Genomic DNA, 19,189 nt, shown 5'->3' with positions numbered 1-19,189 from the left:
TTTTAAATGTACATCTAGTTATTTCAAATACACTCAATCTAATCTTCATTCTTGCTTTTGGGGGGAAAATTAAATTAGCCTTGTTCTGAAATCCAAATCTCTTCATCCAAACAAAGCATTATATTACAATTCCACGGGGTCTCCATCATAACCCTTTGACTGGGGGGAATGTCAGGATTTTCATGTGAAAGGAGAAATTTTTGTTTGATGTTGGACTACATGTTGGAATCGCCAACCCGGTGTGTCGGGGGGCGGCCTAATAGAATAAAAGCCAAATTATGAATTGCAACAATTAGTAACACAAGTAATTTACTAATAGTTGCAATTCAAGAACAGAACAATGGCTTTTCTTGTAATAAACCTGCACATGAGGCTGTTGCCTTTGCATCAAGAGGTAAGTAATTTGTTCCTGGGACGATCCTCTTCCATACTGGTTGATTGCTGTGCTCGAGCATGTGGATGTAATAATGTAATTTTTATTTTTTGGTGCAAAGAAGCCTAACTGAAGAAAGTTTTAACAAATCCCCACATGATAGAGAGTGAGCTGTACACGTATACAAACGAAATGCAAGAAAGACCAACCTTCAAAATAAGTTGAATTTGCTCCATTATAAGATTTTTACAGAATGGGGATTAGGAACAGTACAACCAATCACATTCAACGTCAGGGAGCTTCAAATGGTACAAACCAAGATGAGCCGAGGTCTGATGTCAAAATTGAGGTTCAGAGTTTGGCTGACTTGTTCCCCTTAACCAAGCAACAACTACAAAAAGTGCTTTCACAAACTTGCTGCCCATTCTACCTAATCTAAAGCAGAAACATATTAAGATGTAAATCCAAGGAAATGGACCCCATTACCAATACATTGGTTCAAAGGAGTTTCTTTTCTTTATCCACCAAGTTAGAGTGTTTCAGCAACATCCATTGCTTCGCATTAGTGTACAAAGTTAGAAAAACAAACTGGGAGAAGCAAAGGAGCATAATCAAAGCTTCAAAAAGGAAAGGATATCTAGCTGGGGCATGCATGCTTAAATAAACAACATGAAGAATGACTGAGCACAAAAGAAAGACTCTTGTCACAAAGGATCTGAAGGAGCTTGTGTCCTTTGTGTCCCGTCTTCCACTCGACAAATGGTTTAAAAGTATAAAAAGAGCAGATAGTGACAGATAAGGTAGAACCAGTTTGTCACGGTGTAGAAGAGGAAACATTGAGAACAAGGCGTAAAGTGTCATCCAGGTAAAAAGAAAAGGTTCTTCCGTTGCCAAAAGACTTGCTGGCAGGAGAGGCAGCAAAATTGACTTCTCGTGTACTGAAAGTTAAGAGCAATAAGCATTTATGTACACTATGAATCAATTATGGACACAAGTTGTTATGCGGGAAAAGCTTCACTTACCTTGGAATGAGAACAAATAAAATGAGAATGCGCTATTCAGCAAACCATAAAGGAAACCTTGCTTGCTTGGAGACCATATCTGCTGAATCATTGAAGGCAGGCAACTAGAAATAGTTGCACCAAAGCTGAGAAGCTTCAGGGTTTGTGTTGGAAACAATCTCTTCCACTTTACAAGAACCGAAGTGGTGCACCAAAAGTTAGCCACATAATCCTCAAATATCCCTCTCTCAAAAGGAGCAAGACGAGAGAGAACCTGTACCATTCACCAAAGCATAAGTAAATTAACTCCTGTCATATGTGTGTGTGTGTGTGTGTGTGTGTGCACGTGTGTAAACGAAAGCAGAGAACAATATCTTCTTTTTTTGTAAACATCCTGATTACTTTATAAACACCAGTATCCCATAAAATGTTCTTTCTTTACAAAACAAGAACTAAACAAATAAATCAAGTACTATTAACTTTTTAACTTATATTTACTGCCCCTAATGTGTACTATGTTTCTTAAAGTTGTGCTTGCTGTTTGCTTTAAATTAAACCCACACAACAATAACATCAATAATTTGGTGACTGAAGTAGCAAATTAACAGATGAGTCACACGTTGCAATGTTTGAGACATGTGATCCACATTCAACTGTGTCACATCCAGCACCAGATATAATCCCCATAACTGTGTCAAATCCAGCACACTGTACAACACCAGATGTGTCCTAGATCCTTTTCTATATTCTAATAGTTAACAAATGCGTGAGTATTTGCCTACATAAATTTGTCATGCTTTAAAGGGACCTCAAAAATAGAAGCACAGAGAAGTGTGAGTTTAAGTTATAGCAGAAGAAGACATTCAAGCAAACCAACAAAATGAACTCTGTGCTTTTATTTTCCTTAATAAATTTGTAATGGTGCTTACCCCCAAAAAGGCTTCCATTGAATGAACATATGGCCACCAGACAATAAGAAATGTTCCTAAGACAACAAGGCCGAGTTTTAACACTTGAAGAAATGGATATTGACGCCTTAGGCATTTACCCAGTAGGTGGCTGAAAAATGCAGGAGCAAAATATGCACTCATCTGCAAAAGAACATATCACATTCAGCAAGTAGAAAACCCCAAGCAGAGACAACGTTGAGGTGACTAACAAAGGTCAGAGTATATTAAATTGGTTAGTAAACGACTAACTAGCAACCTATTTGTTTTGCTCTACTCTGGCTGTATAGAAAGGTTATTTGATAATGTACCTCCAGTGTAAGTTGAACAAAAAACCTTGGGCCAATCAATTGAATATTAAGCCAGGCCATTCTGGACCGAGTGTACTTATAAAACATATTCATTCATGAATAGTCTTAAAAGTGAAACCTTCAAAAAGCAGTAAACATATCCTATGCAACTAGGCAAACATATTTATTTCCAGAAATTGTTAATTTAATACCCCTTTTGTTTGGTTTGCATGCTCCATAACATTTCTTTCTCACCCTTCCAAGTCAATAACCTAGCCTTTTCACTGGTTCTATTATTTTACCAATTTTTATTTCAATTTTATTTTTACTTAACAAATCAGCTTGAGCACCCAATGGGCCACAAGCTCACCCTCAACCCAGTGGTAATTGGGATACAAATCACATACAAAGGCCAATGGCTGGCCATTGGAATTTGTTGGTTAAGAGCTGCTGAAGACAATTCACATAGTCTCAGCTAAGTTCACATAAGATTTCTTCAATAACTTATACTATTAAATGCTAGTGATATAATGAAATAAAAAAATTTGAGGGCTGCTTTGGTTGGTTGAATCTTTTGAGAAAAGTTTATGTTCTCAAAGTGTTGAAAACATACCACCAAACAAGCTTATATTCTGCAAACTAAATTGTTGTTTTCAATTTCCATTTTCTGATTTCAGATAAAAGAAATAAACTAAAACAAAACAACAGAAACATGTTTTCTTTTTTCTCCATGAACAGATTATATAAACACTTTCTGAAAGCAACAGCTAAATAACCTGTAACTCTCCACTAATAGCTTAAACCTAGAGTAACATATTGTCTGCAAGATACAACTTATTAAATCCTGCATGCATGGTTGAACTTGCGGTAGCTGGGCTCCTCATAACCATATCATAAAAAAGAAATGAACAAATTGGAACTGTCCATTTGGAATGACTTCAGAATGTGGATCAGCTCTTTTGAAATGAAATCTACACATTGTTAGGTTTTGGAGCATCTTTAGCATCAAAACTAAATTAAAATGGTCTAAAAATGAGGATTCCACATCCTCATAAATAAGCATGCTTTGGTGTTGTAGAATTCATTTGGGTGAATAAGTGGAAGCAAATTCATTTGGCCCTCCGCCTCCACAGGCTTGGGCCTCTATTGAAACCAAAAAAAAAGGAACCACAGTTGTCATTTAGGACAACTGAAAGAAAATTTCCAAAGCACTTACAAGAAAATTTATCAAGATAATTATGACTACAACATTACCAATCATAATAAAGACATCTTGTATATTTTGTTTTTTAAATACCCCATCACTTTTCATGTTTAGAAATCTAGCTGTCAATAATACACCCTAACCTGCTCCAAGGTTTTCCTTTTATTTGAGGTAAAGTTCAATGTCTGGTAAAAATTTCAAAATAAAATTTTTAATACCATAGATAAGCAAGGAAATAATAATCCCTAAGAATAAAGAATGAAACGTAAACAATCATGATATGGATGTTAAACTGAATCTAAAGATACCTGCTTGTGATTGAGAGCAAGACTGTACAGGACACAGGCTACAAGATCTTTGTCTGAAAGAAGAGAGGCAATAGCTCCCACAGTTAGACCCAAGCTGATGCAGTTGTACTGACAAAAATCAATAAAGACAAAGGTTTAAACACTAAGATGGTTCGGAATAAAAACTGTATGGGAGCAAACGAAAATGGAGGATGCAATTGGAAATGTAATTGTAAACCTGGAAATGGCCATGGTCAATTAGGATGAGACACGGATTAAGCAAAATAATTGCCATATGCCATGCTATGCCACTCATACCGCGACTCGGGTTTCGACCAGCATAGTAAACTACAACAAAGTAGAAAACAGCAGGAAAGAACACCAAGACATCAGAGGATAACACTGTCCACCTCATGAGAAGTTTTCCCAAATAGGACTCATGGCCACGGGAAGTGAAGAGAGCAACTGAGTCAGGACTGAAAAATCTGAGGAAAAGACCATGTACATAACTCTGATAAGCAGTCAGAGGAGGGTAGTCAAGACCCCAGTATATGAGATCATTGACTGTACTGTTACGATACCATTCCTTGAGTGGCAGATTGAGAGTGATTTCCATCCAGTGCCTCTGTGCTTCAAAGTCGCCATACTTGGGAGGATTTCCAGCACCAGAGTAAGGATGGAGTGAGACAGCCACTCGAACCAACAACGAAAACAATGCAATGGACAAGAATGAAGCTGTGATTCCCTTGTGGACCAACCACCACCAGGCGTCAGATTCATCATCACATTCAACAATGAGCTTTTCTTCCTTTCCCTTTTTATTATTAACTTTCCTTTTTGTGCCCTTCTCCATCTCTCTACTTCTTTCTTTGGAAACAAAATGCACAACACTGCACCTGAAACCCAAGAGAGAAAGGAAAGGAACACAAAAGACAATGAAAAAATATCAACTACACGAATCCTGATACCAACTATAAATTGGGGAACCAATAACGCTTCATCATTTCCGCTGTATAAAAATAAAAATCACGATTATATATCAAAAAATTTAAGCCAACAATTGAGACTTGAGAGTAGTGAGTGCTTACAATTTCGGCGAAAGAGAAGTGAATAGATTGAAACTAGAGGAATACGGATTGGAGAAGGAGGTGTCTGAAAATCTGCGGAGTAATTACAAGAAGGAAGACAAAAGATCGAAACTTTGGAATTAGATAGTGAAGAAATCTATTTCCAAGCCTGGAGAGAAATCTTGCTTGTTTAGTTAACCTTTCAGAAACTGCGAAGAGAAGTCGTCAAGTTGGCTCTCTCGAGTGCTTCATTTTACTCTTTTTTTTTTTTCTTTTTTTCTTCTTTTTTATAATTTCCAGTTTATGGTTTCACCCTTAACATATCAGATTGCATTCTCTTTGAGGAATTTTTTTAGAAAACTTTTAGTTTTTCTCCTTTTGTTTTCTAATGCTTTTTCAGTTTTTAATAATTTTGTAATTTCTAAAACATTTAAAAATATATATTGTTTAATCCATGTGCCGTTTCGTATCAACAATTTAACAAAAAATTTTACGAACCTCATAACCATTTTGATGTTCTTGGTGTAAAATAAAGGATCATGTACTGGATTTTCAACATTCTTTTTTAAAATCATGTCCTAGTATTACTGAGATTCAAAACTTGAGATACTGGATGATCTAGGAAAGTCTCTTAGCAAACATGAAGAGAATAAATTTTTTAAATAAATAAAAAGGCGGATCTGGGTTAAAATTTTTAAGAGTTTCACTAAAACACCCAAAATGGAGGTTGAAATTATTAAAACCCAACACCCAAAACACTTTATAAACATACCCAAAACCCATCATTACACACACTCAAAACCCATTTATAAACACATCCAAAAAGTTGACTTTGTGGTTGATTTTGGGTGTGGTTTAAATAGGAGTTTTTTATAAATATGTCAGGATTGAGTTTATTTATAAATTTGTAAATTTTTAATGGGTCGAGTTTCGGAGTCTGTACTCTTCTCATTTGCCTCGCTGGAATCTTGATTTAAGTACACAAGTAGCAGCCAACTAAGCCAAGCTAAGAGCATTCACGATAAGAGTGTGTATAATGAGGTGTATGTTAAATATACACTCTTTGTAATTAGAATCACCTATAATGAAGAGATGTAAACGAGTATAAATTTTCATCACCATCATAATATGCAAATTTAGATGCATATGTACATCTTTTTTTACATTTTTTGTAAGGTGAGACCTACGTGAGAAAATGTAAAAAAAAGTGAACAAAAGTGGAATCTATGATAGAAAAGGTAAAAGAAATCAATTATACATCTTTACATTTGCACCTTCTCAACTTGAGTAAAAATCATATTTACAACCCCTAAGGTGTAAAGGGATGTAAGTAGCAGCTGCAGCCGAAAAAAAAAACCAAAAAAGAAAAAAAAATCAAAACAGAACCCCTACCCATTATATCTTTCACTGATTTGATTGGGTGATCAGACATGGCGAGCAGTAACAATGGAGGCGGAGGAGGAGGAGAAGATCAGCCGCCAACGGAAATCGTGGAGCTTAGCAAAACCCTAAAAGACGGAGAGAGAATTCTGGCGCCAACCCGACGACCTGATGGTACGCTTCGCAAACCCATCCGTATTCGGGCTGGGTATGTCCCCCAAGAGGAAGTCGCCATTTACCAATCCAAAGGTGCTTTGGTATGATATCATTCTCTTTACCCTTTTCCCTTCTGCTCACAAAACTCTCAGGAATTCTTTGTGGTTGGGTTAATGGTTATACTTCTAAATAACGTTTGTGCAATGTTTGGCTGCTCAGATATCAAAGGAAAATAGAAAAAGGTCAGAAGTTGGTTAATGGAATCCAGTAACGTTGGGTTTTAGAAGCTCAGTTTTTTCTTTTTCATTTTTGTAATGCAGTGGAAAAAGGAGATGTCCTCTCAGACTGGACCTCCAGGTTTTGATGATACTTCAGTGGATACAACCAAACCTAAGACTAAGTCTGTAAAGAGGAATGAAAGAAAAAAGGAGAAGCGGATACAGGTATCTCCATTATTGAGCCATTGCCTAAAATTTATTTATTGCTCTTCTGATTGAGTTTCGTTCTGTAATCATCCTTCTTTGTTGTAAAGTGGATTTTAGCTAAAATTCTTTGTGCTTCAGTTTGTCATGCAAAGTTCGTGAAACTCCTAATGAGGTGTTGATGGGCATCATGCTCACCCAAAGGCTAGAACTTTTATGTGACTTGGGAGGAATTTAGATTACAACAAAACAACCTTAATGTATTTGTGGTCCACAGGTTTGATCAGGATGAAAAATAATATTGGCACCAAAATGAACTGAAATAAAATACAAAATTAATGAAAGATAGAAATAAGGAAAAATTATAAGACTCTCTTGTTTATGTATACCAAGCCGATACAAACCCTTTAAATATTTCATTATTCTTTCTCCCTTAAATTGGTTAATTTTTCAGCTATCTGCCCTTGACAATATTGGATGAACTGAAACTGGCAATGACAAAAACCAAGGCTAAGCATCTGAAGTGTAATGCCTTACAGATGAACGGATGCTCTCTTGGATTAGTCTTACAAGTAGCACATCCATTAGAATTGATGCATTCTAAAGATAAGCTTGTCCATTGTTCGCATCCAAATGAATGGAGATTGATTTAGACGGGAGTGACTGTTTATTTCTATTTATACGGCTTTGTTGAGGTGTATCTGTCCTTTTCCCTTAACGCAGTTTGGTGCACCTAGGAACCTCCCCCATGTGGTCTGTTTGGATTGGAAAAGATCTTAACTTTAGATAATTTGGTCAAGAGAGGAGATCTGGTTGGTGTTTGTGTAAAAGGAGACTCGCAGACTGAACTACCTCTTTGCTGCAGCTTCTTTCTACTTGGTGCTTGTTGGGGTTTTTTGTCTTCTCTCGTGCGAAATCAATATGAATAGGTAAACAAATTGGGCTTGCATATTTCTTCTGCCAAGGCATTCTTGATAGCTCTCCAAAGGATATGCAATGGAGGCCATGTATGTCAAATATCCTAAATAGCAGTTTCAAATGTTGGAGCTTTTTCTTTTTCTTCAATTGAACTTCTTGGGGGATTTCTTAGTTTATCCTAATGCTCAGGAAGAAGTCTTTTACATATATTTAGAAAGAAACTTCCTTTTTTTTTTTCGCTTTTTTATTATAAGCTTTATGGTGGTAGGTTAAATTCCTTGTGTATACTTATTATAATATTAATTAAATAAGAAGTAATAGAATATGTGCTTGTGATTGTTTGAGGAGTGCTACTACTTGTTTCACTAATGATTGGGTGATACAAGGTCTCCATTGCAGCAGTGTATAGGATATTGATGCAAGCTTTAGGGATGTAAGTTGAAATTAGAATGAAGTACTAGTGGTGGCAAATAGGGTGCTGATCTTGTTGAAACAGATTGCAGGATTTCCCTTAATGCAGTGTGGTGCACCTAGGAACCTCCCCTGTGTGGTCTGTTTGGACAGCTTTGGGAAAGATCTTAACTTTAGATAGTTTGGTCAAAAGAGACAAATAGGGTGCTAATCTTGTTGAAATTGGTTGCAGGATTTCCTTAGTAACAGTGAAGTCTGCTTTTTAAAGGCTTCTAGAGCTAGCTATTGTAGAAAGCTGTGGTTTTAGGCTTTAGCTTGGTAGAAAAAAGTATCCTATCATTGGGTTTTCTTTGGTTTTCGTTCTCTGATTTTGTTCGGGTGTGATGCAGTAGTCTCTTCTCTCTCTAAACGAATGGATATGTCTGTTTCCTTTGGTTTTTTCTTGTGTATCATGTGTACTGGGTTTGATTGCTGGGTTTCTCTCTCCACTTTTACTACCAGACCATGGAGAATGAACAGGCCACCAGGACAGTGAAGATTACGACAGAAACATGAAGCTGTGTTCTAATATATGGTTATAAACAGATCCAATGCCTCATAGGACATCTAGTTTTAGCAAAGTTTGAGATGGCAGCACCCCACATGACCATGTTATGATCTAGAGACCTTCTGAAGATTCCAAGATCAGCTTTGCTATCACCATATTCAAAATCTACGCCCATTGGAGCTGCTTTAACTCTTACATCACTGTTCAATTGAATGCTAAAACTTATTTTATGGACTTGCTTTTTAAATAAGAAATAAAACTATAAAAGCCACCATTTTGGAAGGACAGAAAAGAAGACCCCCCGGGGGGGGGAGGGGTGTGTGACGTGCACACGACACATTTCAACTTTAACAGAAAGTTGGATGGAATTTGTGGCAAGCTTATCATAGTTTAGGGGCATTGGAGTCAAAAAAAAATTCAGGGAGCAAGGGCAAAACTGGTCAGAGTTCAAGGGGTTCCTTTTTAAAATTGACCCCTTTTATGATTTTATTAGGCCAGTTTAAAGAACTCTGAACTTTCAAACACTTTTAAAAATATTTGAGGTGTCCTATTAAGTTTCAAAATATGTGGCAACTGTGTGATAGATTCCTCCCACTCTAGATCCACCTGTGCTGCTCAAAATGCCATCTCGCATCCTCGACTTATTGCCCTTCCAATTTTGCCCTCCAAGGGTGAAATTATAATGTAATGATGTTTAAAAGGAGCGAAAATAATAGGTAATAGTCCCTTTTTTTGTCCCTGTGTTAACTGTTGGGGTTTTCCATGTCTTGACTAGCTTATTTAATAATGAGGATTCATCTTTGTTCTTTTTTACTAACAACACAGAGGAAGCACAAAGCACAGATATGGGGATACTTGATTTTAGACTAAAAGCTTTGCTTCTAAATTAAGCAAGAGGCAGTTTTCAATTTGGACACGCCTTTTCTGTTCTTTACTCGGGCATTTCTGTGATTACAGTTATTTATCACTGCACTTTTTGTTTTTTTGAATCAGTGTAAGTAAAAGCAAATCAGTCAATTCATTGTGGTTTGTAAAGTTACTAGTTTCATTCAAGCTGCTTGTTTACTTTGTTTATCTCTGTTCTGCAGGCTGCTCTTGAAAAGGAGAAAACCTCGGAAAGTGGGGAAACTAAGGAAGAGGAGGCACCTGTTGAAAATCTAGGCCATGCATCAGAATCTGTCAAGTCATTGACATCTCAGATGAACGAGTTAGGTGTTTCTTCTAGTCCTGCTTTAGTTACACCTCCCTCTGACTCAACAGAGGATTCGAATCCAGGGGGCCCAGTTCAAGATATTGATAAAAAAATTCGAGCTCTTAAAAAGAAGGTATAATTTGTTATCCTTTTAGCCTTGCCTTGACATGATATAAACCATGTGTTCCATGTTGGAGTATAACTATGAAACCCATTTGGCAACTTAGGAAATATGTAGCCTCTTCCCTTTGGCCAGCCATTATTATGTCAAAATAGTTTTCTTCTTTTTACGTGAAATTGTTAATTAAAAGCTATGTACCAGTTTCGATTGAGAATCTTTGGGGTACTTATTATTCTTGCGTGTTGTGTAAATAGTGTTATCCAGTAGAATAATTATTGCAACCAAGACTGGTAAGAACCTTAGATCATAAGGTTTCTTCAAAATCTTTTGTTTTGTTAAAGACTTGAAAGAAAAGAAGCAAACCATCATGATGTAAGATATTGAGCATAACATACTTCTCCTTGCATTCACCCATGCACATGAGTCTAAGTCGATGCCTTTCTTTTGCTTTAAATACCGTCCAAAACCCAGGTTTTGTAAATAAAGATGAGCAAGAAGAAATATGCAATGATGATAAATAATGATCAGAGTTGTCAGCTAGTTTTCCTTTGACTAAAGGAATTATTCTTGGGTTGAAAACAATGCTTGACCAGTTTTCATCCCATTTTTTCCCCTCTTTATGTTAGATGTCTGCTTCATTGTTAGTTATATAATTTGCCCTTGCACTGCAAATTGGTTAAAGTATTTTTCCCCTCCTTTGGTAAGTCTACAATTTGGTGTAGAGAACCATCAGAAGCTACACAACAATCTTGACATGATTTAAAAAGCTGTCAATTAAGTTTTCACTTACATGAAGGTTCACTTTTGCAGATTCGACTTGCCGAAGCTCAACAACAGAAAACTCATCAGCAAGATAATAAGTCAGAGCAGCTGGACAAGTTGACAAAACTGGAAGGTTGGCATAAGGAGCTAAAGCTTCTGGAGGATAAAAAGAAGGCTGAGTTGACTGCATCGTGAATGAGGGTTTGTGTTAGCATCAAGGAACCATGTTTTCCCTTTTCTTTCATCCATTTATGTTTTTCTGATAAAGACATGAATGCTGAATTGTAGAAAAAGGTTCATCTATTCACATTTGGTTCAAATTAGTTTATATTATATGTGCTTTATACTAGGGTTTTGGTTCAAATATAGCACCTGATCCACCACTCAGGGTATATACCGTACCGTGTCTGTTCCTCTATATTGTGTTCATTAGTTGGCTTATTCATTTTTTTGGCATGCCTCATTTGATTACATGTAATCACATCCATCTTTCTCAGTTGTTTTTCTGGTATAGATTGTAAACTGATGAATTCAGATATTTAGATGAGTATGGTCTTTTATTCCTAACCAGTAAGATATATCATATCTAAAGTAAGATTCATATTTTGCTGATGGCTGGTCGGTGATAAGATGCATATTAATCTAAAAGCCATAAACTCTCTATTATTCTTATATTGTATGTATCTTTTTTTTTTTGTGGTTCTCGACAGAATCATATATGTATAGGCTTTGCATTCATTTGTATATTAGAACATGACTAAATTGACAATTCATTTTTAGACTCTGGGTCCCTTTTGAGTTTCAAGGTTGACCTCATTCTTTCTTTTCGTTCAGCTAAAAATGGTATTGGCATGGCATTATTATTAATCAAAGTTGTCAGTACTGTCCAATGAACAATATAAGCCAAATAGAATCTTAACGTTGTAAGAGGCATCAAGAAACCAAGCCCCAAGGAAACCAAAGCTACCATCCACCCTCTCACCCTGAGGGCCAATTTGGATGCAAGTCACAAACAAGCAGAGCCTGTCGGGCTTGACAAGACATGAAAAGTTTCACTTCCCCGAAAAGTTTCACTTCCAAGTGGCTCCTTCTCCAAGACCCTTCCTGGTCTGGATGCATAAGAATCAACCGGTTAAAGAGAAGGGGATCCATAAAAACATATGCTATACCCCTCAAGCCGTTGATCAACCAAATTTTACACCAACGTGAGCCTAGATTCATAGCAGCATAGCCCTCTCCTCCCTTTGAGGCCCTAAACCTGAAAAAAGAATTTCTAATAAGGGCCCTCGTGGAACTGCTTGTATAGAAAGTATGTACAAGCACTTTTTGCTCATACGCTTTTGTTTAAAGCACTTTTATTAGAAGAATGTCGAAACTTTTGTTAAAATTCTAAGTGCTTCCTGGAAACACATTTGGAAGCAGTTCTCCATAAAGCACTTTTATGAATCTCACCCTTTAGGAGGAGGTCTGGAATTTTGAGACTTTATAAAAAACGGTAATGTTTCTTACGGTAACTAGAGGTTTTACATAAACCAGATAATACAACAGGGTCAAAACATATGCACCAAAAGTTAAAAGTGCAGTAAGTTACAAACCGGCCAAAAACCAAAACAATAAACCTAACTCAAAAATGGCCCGAAGGTCTGCAAGAGTACAAACACATCATGATTTCCCCCCAACCTACCCCTTAGTGTTGTATTCAAATGCCATTGGATCTCATATCAGCACTTATGAGGATTCAACACCTGAATCATCTGGTCCTGGACCATAGAGTTCAAATTCACCAGGGCTCCATCTGCTTATTAAGTGAAGTCGGAAGGTAGCCATCTTGATTCCCAACAAACGCTGTATATAAATTAGGTCATGCACATATTAGTATCTCTACAAATTTATTTTAACAAATTTCAAAAACAAAAGAAAATACATAACAACAGCAGCTGCAATATCAGCAATAAGGGCACAGAAATGGTGCATAAAAACTATATTCAGGAGTGGCATGCACCAAAAAAAAAAAATTTGCGAAGATCAAATTAATAAAATCAACTAAGATATACATGCACCTACTATACAGACAGGATCAGGTGTGGACTTTATCAGTACTGGCTGACATTTTTTGGAGTGGCCGATCAATCAGCAAGCCATGGTCGCATGATAGGCCAATACAAAAAATTTCAGTCCACAACATTTTCAGCTCAACAATAGGATTCAACAAAAATATCAAACAGAGTTTACAAACACAACATGCACATGATTGAACAAAACTAAAAGTACACCAACAAAAGGATCCCCAGGTTTATAAAAGGAAAAGAATTGGGGTTAAGAGTGCATTTTGCGCTAATCCACAATCGGATTCTACACAATATACGAAATAGGATTGATGGAAGCAATACGCACATGATCAAACGAAGCACTACAAATAACCAACAAAAGGATTCCCAAGTTTATAGAAGGAAAAATAAATGGGGTTTAAGACTGCTTAGAACATCTATAACCATAAAGGAAAAAAGTTATCCCATTCCAATAAGAACAACAAAGTAACTTCCTAGACAATAATTTGAGCATGAAACAAACCAGTATCCGAGCTGACTCAGGTGACAGAGGCTTTCCTTCATCACAAACAAGGAAGTCTGAAACAAGCTCCACAACACCTGCAAGCATGGAAACCACATTTAGTCTTCTCTTGAGTGCATACAAAGACTAGAAAACAAAGAAAACAAGTAGGTACCTTTGTTCAAACGAACAGGCATCCCTTGTTTACGTAGAAAGGGTTCCATCTCATGAGTGAACTGCTCCAAAGGACCCTCCTGAAGCTCCACCTAACACATTTGAAATAATATTCAATACTTCATGGTAGAATAATTGAACACTATCAACAAGACAAAAAATATAACCTCAGAAGACAAATCTAGGGTACAAATGATACATTCTAGCTAGTCAACTAGCTCAAAGCAAGGCAGCAGATCACATTTATATGACCTCTCAAATTCCACATAAAATTTCCATATAAAACTAATTACAACCAAAAATCTCAAAAAGAACCTTCTCTGTAGCTATGCTTCCTGTCCTTGCGAAATCATATTCCTTGTATTCGTTAAATAGCCTGCAAAAAAAAATTTGAAATTATTTTTTACAACTTTAGATATAAGTACTTAACTCATGCGGTACCCTACAAGATCAGATCTCCACCAGAACATTCAATTAACTATTTTTCTAGGTGGCCTTGGTTTTATACACTTGGCTTCATATCAGCCAATCTTCTGCAAGTAATAATCCAAAATTCTGCAAAAGTATTTCCCAAGCTTGTAAACATGAGAAAATGTGAACTTTTACCTTTCCACCTCTTCCTTCGGCAAATTGGTGAAACATAGTCCAGCATTTCCATGCAGAACCTAAGAAAAGTCAACAAAGGCCTAAGACAAGAGATTCAACTAAAACAAAAAAAAAGGACACCAGAAATTTTGCACAAAAGGCTTACCTTAGAAATTTTGTGGAGATCTGGTCTGATCTCATCGGAATCAGAACGACCTAGAGAAATTTGCATGACTTTGTTTGAACCAAGGAAAAATCTGAGAAAAATAACTTTGCATGATACACATACTCACATTGTAGAATCCATGACTTATAAATTTTAGAGAATTTGACCATTAAATAATTACATAGCTGCATTAGTGCAAATAAGTTAAACTAACAATATGAGAACAGTTAGTTTACTCAGAAAAGATGACCATTGAGAAAAACTAAATCTTTCCACAAAATACCTGTTGCATAGAATAATCATACCGCCAAAAGCTAATCACACATCCAAAAGAATCTTTTGGGTAAAAAAATTTGGGTCGAAGATCAGTCCTCAGCCAACTCACTTTTAAGTGTGGTTGGATATCAATAGGAAAGGTGATTTCCAATAGTTTTAGGGCCTTATTATTAGATTTTGGAAAAGCTACAATGGCTGGTTCTTCCAAAGATGCTTTTGCACACCTTCATAAAGCTTCCGGCTACTACAGTGGTTGCACTATTCAATATTACAAAATTACCCCTACCCAAACAAACTCTCATTAGCTTCCAAAGACAACCCAACAAAGCACAAGGAAGTTGAAACTCTCTTCTCTACTTCTATAAGTTGTATCTCTCCTCAATTTCCAAACAAATTGTAAGTGAAGGTTGGTAGGAGGAAAATAAATTGAAAATAAAGAAAATAAAACATCGAACAGAGGTATTCTATGTACTCAACCCAATTAAGTACCTAAAACTGCAGTCAACTGGAATTCTTAATTCTTCTGAGGGTCCCAAAGATTGAACGCATAGCACCTAACTTTAGCATGCAAGTTTCTCTAATTTTCATTGCATGTTCTGAGTTACCACTACAACAAATGGGGCATCTTGAAATGAACTTACCTGCTGGTTGATTTGAGCTGGTCTCTGAACTCCTTGAATTTGAGATTTCGCATGTTCTCAAAAGAGAACACATAAACGGAACTGTAATCTTCCGCTGCCTGCCTTATTGAATTCACAATGGTTTCTTTGTGTACCCTTCCTTTCTTCTTTGTCTTGGAAAGTGTAACTGCAGCCACAACCCCAACCAATCATGAAATGGACCATAACATTATTCATACCATCCTCCGATTAATCAGACCAATCACTCAATTGCTTGCGAGAAGTAAAAGCAGAAAGAAAAATCAAAACTGCCATCATATCAATCAAGTCTTAGTTTCTAAACTTTTAAAATTTTCAGTTTCTAACACTTTACCAATTTCGAGCAGCCAAAAGCTTGTTACAAACGAAAATAATAATAATAATAAAACACTGAAAAAATCCCAAAGTCTTCCCTTTCCTTCAATGAAGGTCAACTACAGCAGTAGATACACAGTAAGCTAATTCTCCTGAAATTGGGTATATCCCATAGCATTTCATTTCACTTTCATATTCGAAACTGGTAGAAACAAATTTCAACATTTCAAACCCAAAATCTGCTACATGGAAAACAAAAGGATACAATATGTAATAGCAAACAGATAAAATCACACTCTTCTAGTTCTCTTAGTTTTTTTCAATTTTTTTTATAAGAGTTTTTTTTTCAATTTTTAACAATGAACATAAAACTCAAGTGTTGATTGTTATCTGTGCTTCTTCTTGTACTTTAGTCCAAGACAAACGTATAGAAAACCTAAGTTACAGAAAGTTTCAGCTGACAGTTCGCAACGTCAAAAAATACGATTAATAACAAAAGGAAAAGGATTAGAGTTTTTGTTTTTCCTTTAAGTTTTCTCGGGAACCAAACAAGAAGAAGAGAGAAGGCAGACCTGGTCGATCGCGCTTAGACTTGGGCATCTTTTAGGGTGTGGGCGGCGTCTCGTTGGCTCTATGCTTTGCTTCTGCAACTTCAGAAACCCAACGAGCGGAAAAGAGTTTTATCGTACCTTGTTTCTAGGGTTTTAAGTTGGCAGTAGAAGACGGGTCGGTTAGGCCCGTTAGGAGGATGGGTTATAATAGGTGGCTGATTGGCTGGCTAGTAGGGTCGCAGAGTACAGCCGAGCGGCTATACCTTTAAAATAGTATAGCCGAACGGCTGTACTTTTAAATATTCTAATATATTTACCGCGTAAGCGGCTATACTTTTAAATATGCGTATAGCCGCACGGCTATACTTTTTGAATATATACTATTTAGCCTTCAGAGCTAAAATAACACTTTAGCCCATTGGATTAGAGTTATTTCTTCAATTATTTTATTTATACAAGTGATATTGAGGAATGAGATCTTAAATTCTTTCTGATACCTCCAATTCTAATGATTTCTATAAATAAGCTTATTGGCATGAATAAAAAATGAATTTTATTTATAAGAAATAATACGAGTTAAACCCATAAATACAACAAAAAATAGGAATCCACCAACATTTTGTGGATCAAAGAATGTTGAATTTCTAAACATAAAATTGCTTGAATGCCTTTTGAATCTAATTTTTCGTGTCCTAAAAAAAGTCTTGCTGGTATTTAATCTTGTTAAGACCTCACAAAAACATAACTCTCGTCCCTAGTTTGTTCTAGAGTTAGAGTCTGAGAAATATATATGGGAGAGAGAAAGAGACTTAACTCACAACAACTATTAATCACACTCAAATACATAAAGAAGGAAATATATATATATACAAATATATATATATATTTAAACAGTCAACACTTTTTTTCATTTACTATTCCTTTTCCTCTTGGTGTTCATGCAAATAACTATGCATGCCAGGCTCTTTTAAAAAAACAAACGAAAATGGGTTCTATTTATCCTTGGAAAAGTCGGTGCTTATTACTTCCTCGTTGGTTGAAATGTGTGATGGTATGTCCATGATAAGCTTTACAATTAAAATGAGAACATACATACTTATTCTCCAAGGAATACTAAATTTAATGATTGAGTACTTGCATGTGTGTGTTGTCATATAATTTAGTATTCCTCGGATGATTTTGTGTTTGTTATAGTCTCAGCGAAAAGATGAGTAAAAAGATTTGGAAATAATGTAAAATTAGCATTAAAGTTTATAGGGCCATTTAAAATCTGAGAGAGAATAAGTGAAGTAGCTTACAAGTTAGCATTACCAACTTAACTTTCGAATGTACATAATGTTTTTTTTCACGTTTTCATCCTTTGAAATTATAAACTTGATCCGACACATCCTAGATTGGGGAAAGCCCAATTTAGATGAAGAACTGTCATTTGAGGAAAGATCAATACAGATTTTAGATCATAGGAACAAGTGTTACTTACGAAAACAATACAATTTGTCAAAGTTCTTTGGTTGCATGGGAATACAGCAGAAGCTACATTGGAGTAAGAGACTGAAATGCATAAGAAGTATCCAAATAAATTTCTCTAATTCCAGTAAGTTTTTCTTTTATTTTAATTTTGAGGACAAAATTTCTTTTCGGAGAGTAGATTGTGAGCACCCGTATATTTAAATATATATATATCTATATCTAAATGTAATTACCTTGCTAAGTAGGGTATGTATATATATATAGCTGTTTAAATGTTTATAATACTATTCTAATAATTATATGTATTATATGTTTATAATATTTAAATTCCTTTGATTCACATAGTTCTTGTACGTTCCTTGTATTCAAATGGGTTTAATGATTTCCTTAAGATTTTCTTTTAATTTGAGTAGTGGTGAATTGTTCATGCATATGGCTATCTAAATGGTGTTGAGTTTTTGACGTGGGCTTTTATCCTATGGGATTGGTACGTAATAACTGGAGTCAGTCTTTTGAGTTGGAGGTATTAAAAAATTAGTGTTTAAGCAAGTGAGAAGTCGGTGTAGAGTTGGTGTTGGCAAAAGCTTTACATCCAAACAAGCAGGAGGTGGCAGTTTTTCCCTGCCTTGAGTTTGACGTGTAAGTCAGTTGTGCTAAAACTTTTCTATTTGAGATTGATCACTCGACAAGTGTCGTTCCACTAGATGACTAATCCTTTTTCAGTATGAGCTGGTGGTGCTGAGGAATTAATAATTACTAAAACTTGGAGCAAAGGCTATCAGTTGAAGTGCATCTTCCACCAATTATAACCCATTTGTTCCAGCCTTAGTATTTACTATAAATAGGGGTCATTTCCTTTGATTTTGAAAACACACGACATTGCATAGCAGGGCATGCAAAGAGGAGGAGAAAAATAAAAGAGAGAGAGACAGAAAAGAAGAAAGAAAACAAGAGAAAGCAAGTGGTGATAAAATTCTCACGAGAAGTTACATCGTAGTTTGTGTGTTTTCTTAACATGGGGTTAGTTTTGGAAACGAGGTAGGAGGTTTTTTGGAGGCTTTTATAAAGATTGATTTAATCAAATTTTGTGAGCACTATATTATGCGTGAATAGATAAAAGTATTCATGCACTATTTTTGTTAATATAATATTTGACTGAGTGGTTGCATGTCACTTAATTTAGTTATATCAATTTATTGTAGCAAGATTTATGTCTTTACTGAGTTGTAGTTTCACTCACTCTAACAAATTTAACAGGTACTAAACCAAAAGTCTAGGATTTGAGATGAACTTGGTATGTTTGTAGAGTGTGTTGTGGTTGAATAATGAGATACTCTTTTAGTGAACGCCTGGGTGGTTGTAATG

General features: G+C 35.9%; 3 protein-coding genes across 4 annotated transcripts; 1 reads left to right on the top strand and 2 right to left on the bottom strand.

Annotated features, from left to right (window-relative positions):
• Positions 1-583: 583 nt before the first annotated feature.
• LOC103319131 (ALG6, ALG8 glycosyltransferase family) lies at positions 584-5,467 on the bottom strand. 2 transcript variants are annotated; one of them, XM_008220635.2, is made up of 6 exons: positions 5,191-5,467; positions 4,341-4,998; positions 4,124-4,231; positions 2,304-2,465; positions 1,396-1,648; positions 584-1,311 (listed from the first exon to the last, which is right to left on the bottom strand). In XM_008220635.2, the coding sequence occupies exons 2-6, from the start codon at positions 4,953-4,955 to the stop codon at positions 872-874; spliced, it is 1,578 nt and encodes a 525-aa protein (XP_008218857.2). In that variant the 5' UTR covers positions 4,956-4,998; positions 5,191-5,467; the 3' UTR covers positions 584-871. The 2 variants fall into 2 exon arrangements, with proteins under 2 accessions (XP_008218857.2, XP_088901517.1); XM_089045391.1 differs by having other exon boundaries at positions 4,341-5,111; positions 5,191-5,457.
• A 1,028-nt stretch (positions 5,468-6,495) lies between these two features.
• Positions 6,496-11,427, top strand: PYM (partner of Y14-MAGO). Its single transcript, XM_016791371.2, has 4 exons — positions 6,496-6,806; positions 7,026-7,148; positions 10,092-10,328; positions 11,127-11,427. The coding sequence occupies exons 1-4, from the start codon at positions 6,600-6,602 to the stop codon at positions 11,271-11,273; spliced, it is 714 nt and encodes a 237-aa protein (XP_016646857.1). The 5' UTR covers positions 6,496-6,599; the 3' UTR covers positions 11,274-11,427.
• Positions 11,428-12,560: 1,133 nt separating this feature from the next.
• LOC103319134 (Ribosomal protein L10 family protein) lies at positions 12,561-16,532 on the bottom strand. Its single transcript, XM_008220637.2, has 8 exons — positions 16,376-16,532; positions 15,471-15,636; positions 14,554-14,644; positions 14,409-14,467; positions 14,118-14,178; positions 13,804-13,894; positions 13,650-13,726; positions 12,561-12,923 (listed from the first exon to the last, which is right to left on the bottom strand). Exons 1-8 carry the CDS (start codon positions 16,401-16,403, stop codon positions 12,807-12,809), a joined length of 690 nt encoding a protein of 229 aa, XP_008218859.1. The 5' UTR covers positions 16,404-16,532; the 3' UTR covers positions 12,561-12,806.
• Positions 16,533-19,189: the final 2,657 nt, after the last annotated feature.

This window comes from Prunus mume, linkage group LG2, assembly GCF_029339155.1.
Source record: "Prunus mume cultivar Tortuosa linkage group LG2, ASM2933915v1, whole genome shotgun sequence".
NCBI classification, from domain to species: domain Eukaryota; kingdom Viridiplantae; phylum Streptophyta; class Magnoliopsida; order Rosales; family Rosaceae; genus Prunus; species Prunus mume.
This window is presented reverse-complemented; position numbering and strand designations above follow the sequence as displayed.

Coding starts and splice junctions, on each gene's coding strand:
- PYM (XM_016791371.2), top strand. CDS start 6,600: ATGGCGAGCAGTAACAATGGAGGCGGAGGAGGAGGAGAAGATCAGCCG. Junction 6,807..7,025: donor ACCAATCCAAAGGTGCTTTG/GTATGATATCAT, acceptor TTTGTAATGCAG/TGGAAAAAGGAGATGTCCTC. Junction 10,329..11,126: donor TTCGAGCTCTTAAAAAGAAG/GTATAATTTGTT, acceptor TCACTTTTGCAG/ATTCGACTTGCCGAAGCTCA.
- LOC103319131 (XM_008220635.2), bottom strand. CDS start 4,955: ATGGAGAAGGGCACAAAAAGGAAAGTTAATAATAAAAAGGGAAAGGAA. Junction 4,232..4,340: donor TTGACCATGGCCATTTCCAG/GTTTACAATTAC, acceptor GATTTTTGTCAG/TACAACTGCATCAGCTTGGG. Junction 1,649..2,303: donor CAATGGAAGCCTTTTTGGGG/GTAAGCACCATT, acceptor TGAATGGTACAG/GTTCTCTCTCGTCTTGCTCC.
- LOC103319134 (XM_008220637.2), bottom strand. CDS start 16,403: ATGCCCAAGTCTAAGCGCGATCGACCAG. Junction 14,645..15,470: donor CAGCTCAAATCAACCAGCAG/GTAAGTTCATTT, acceptor TATTTTTCTCAG/ATTTTTCCTTGGTTCAAACA. Junction 14,179..14,408: donor CCGAAGGAAGAGGTGGAAAG/GTAAAAGTTCAC, acceptor TTTTTTTTGCAG/GCTATTTAACGAATACAAGG.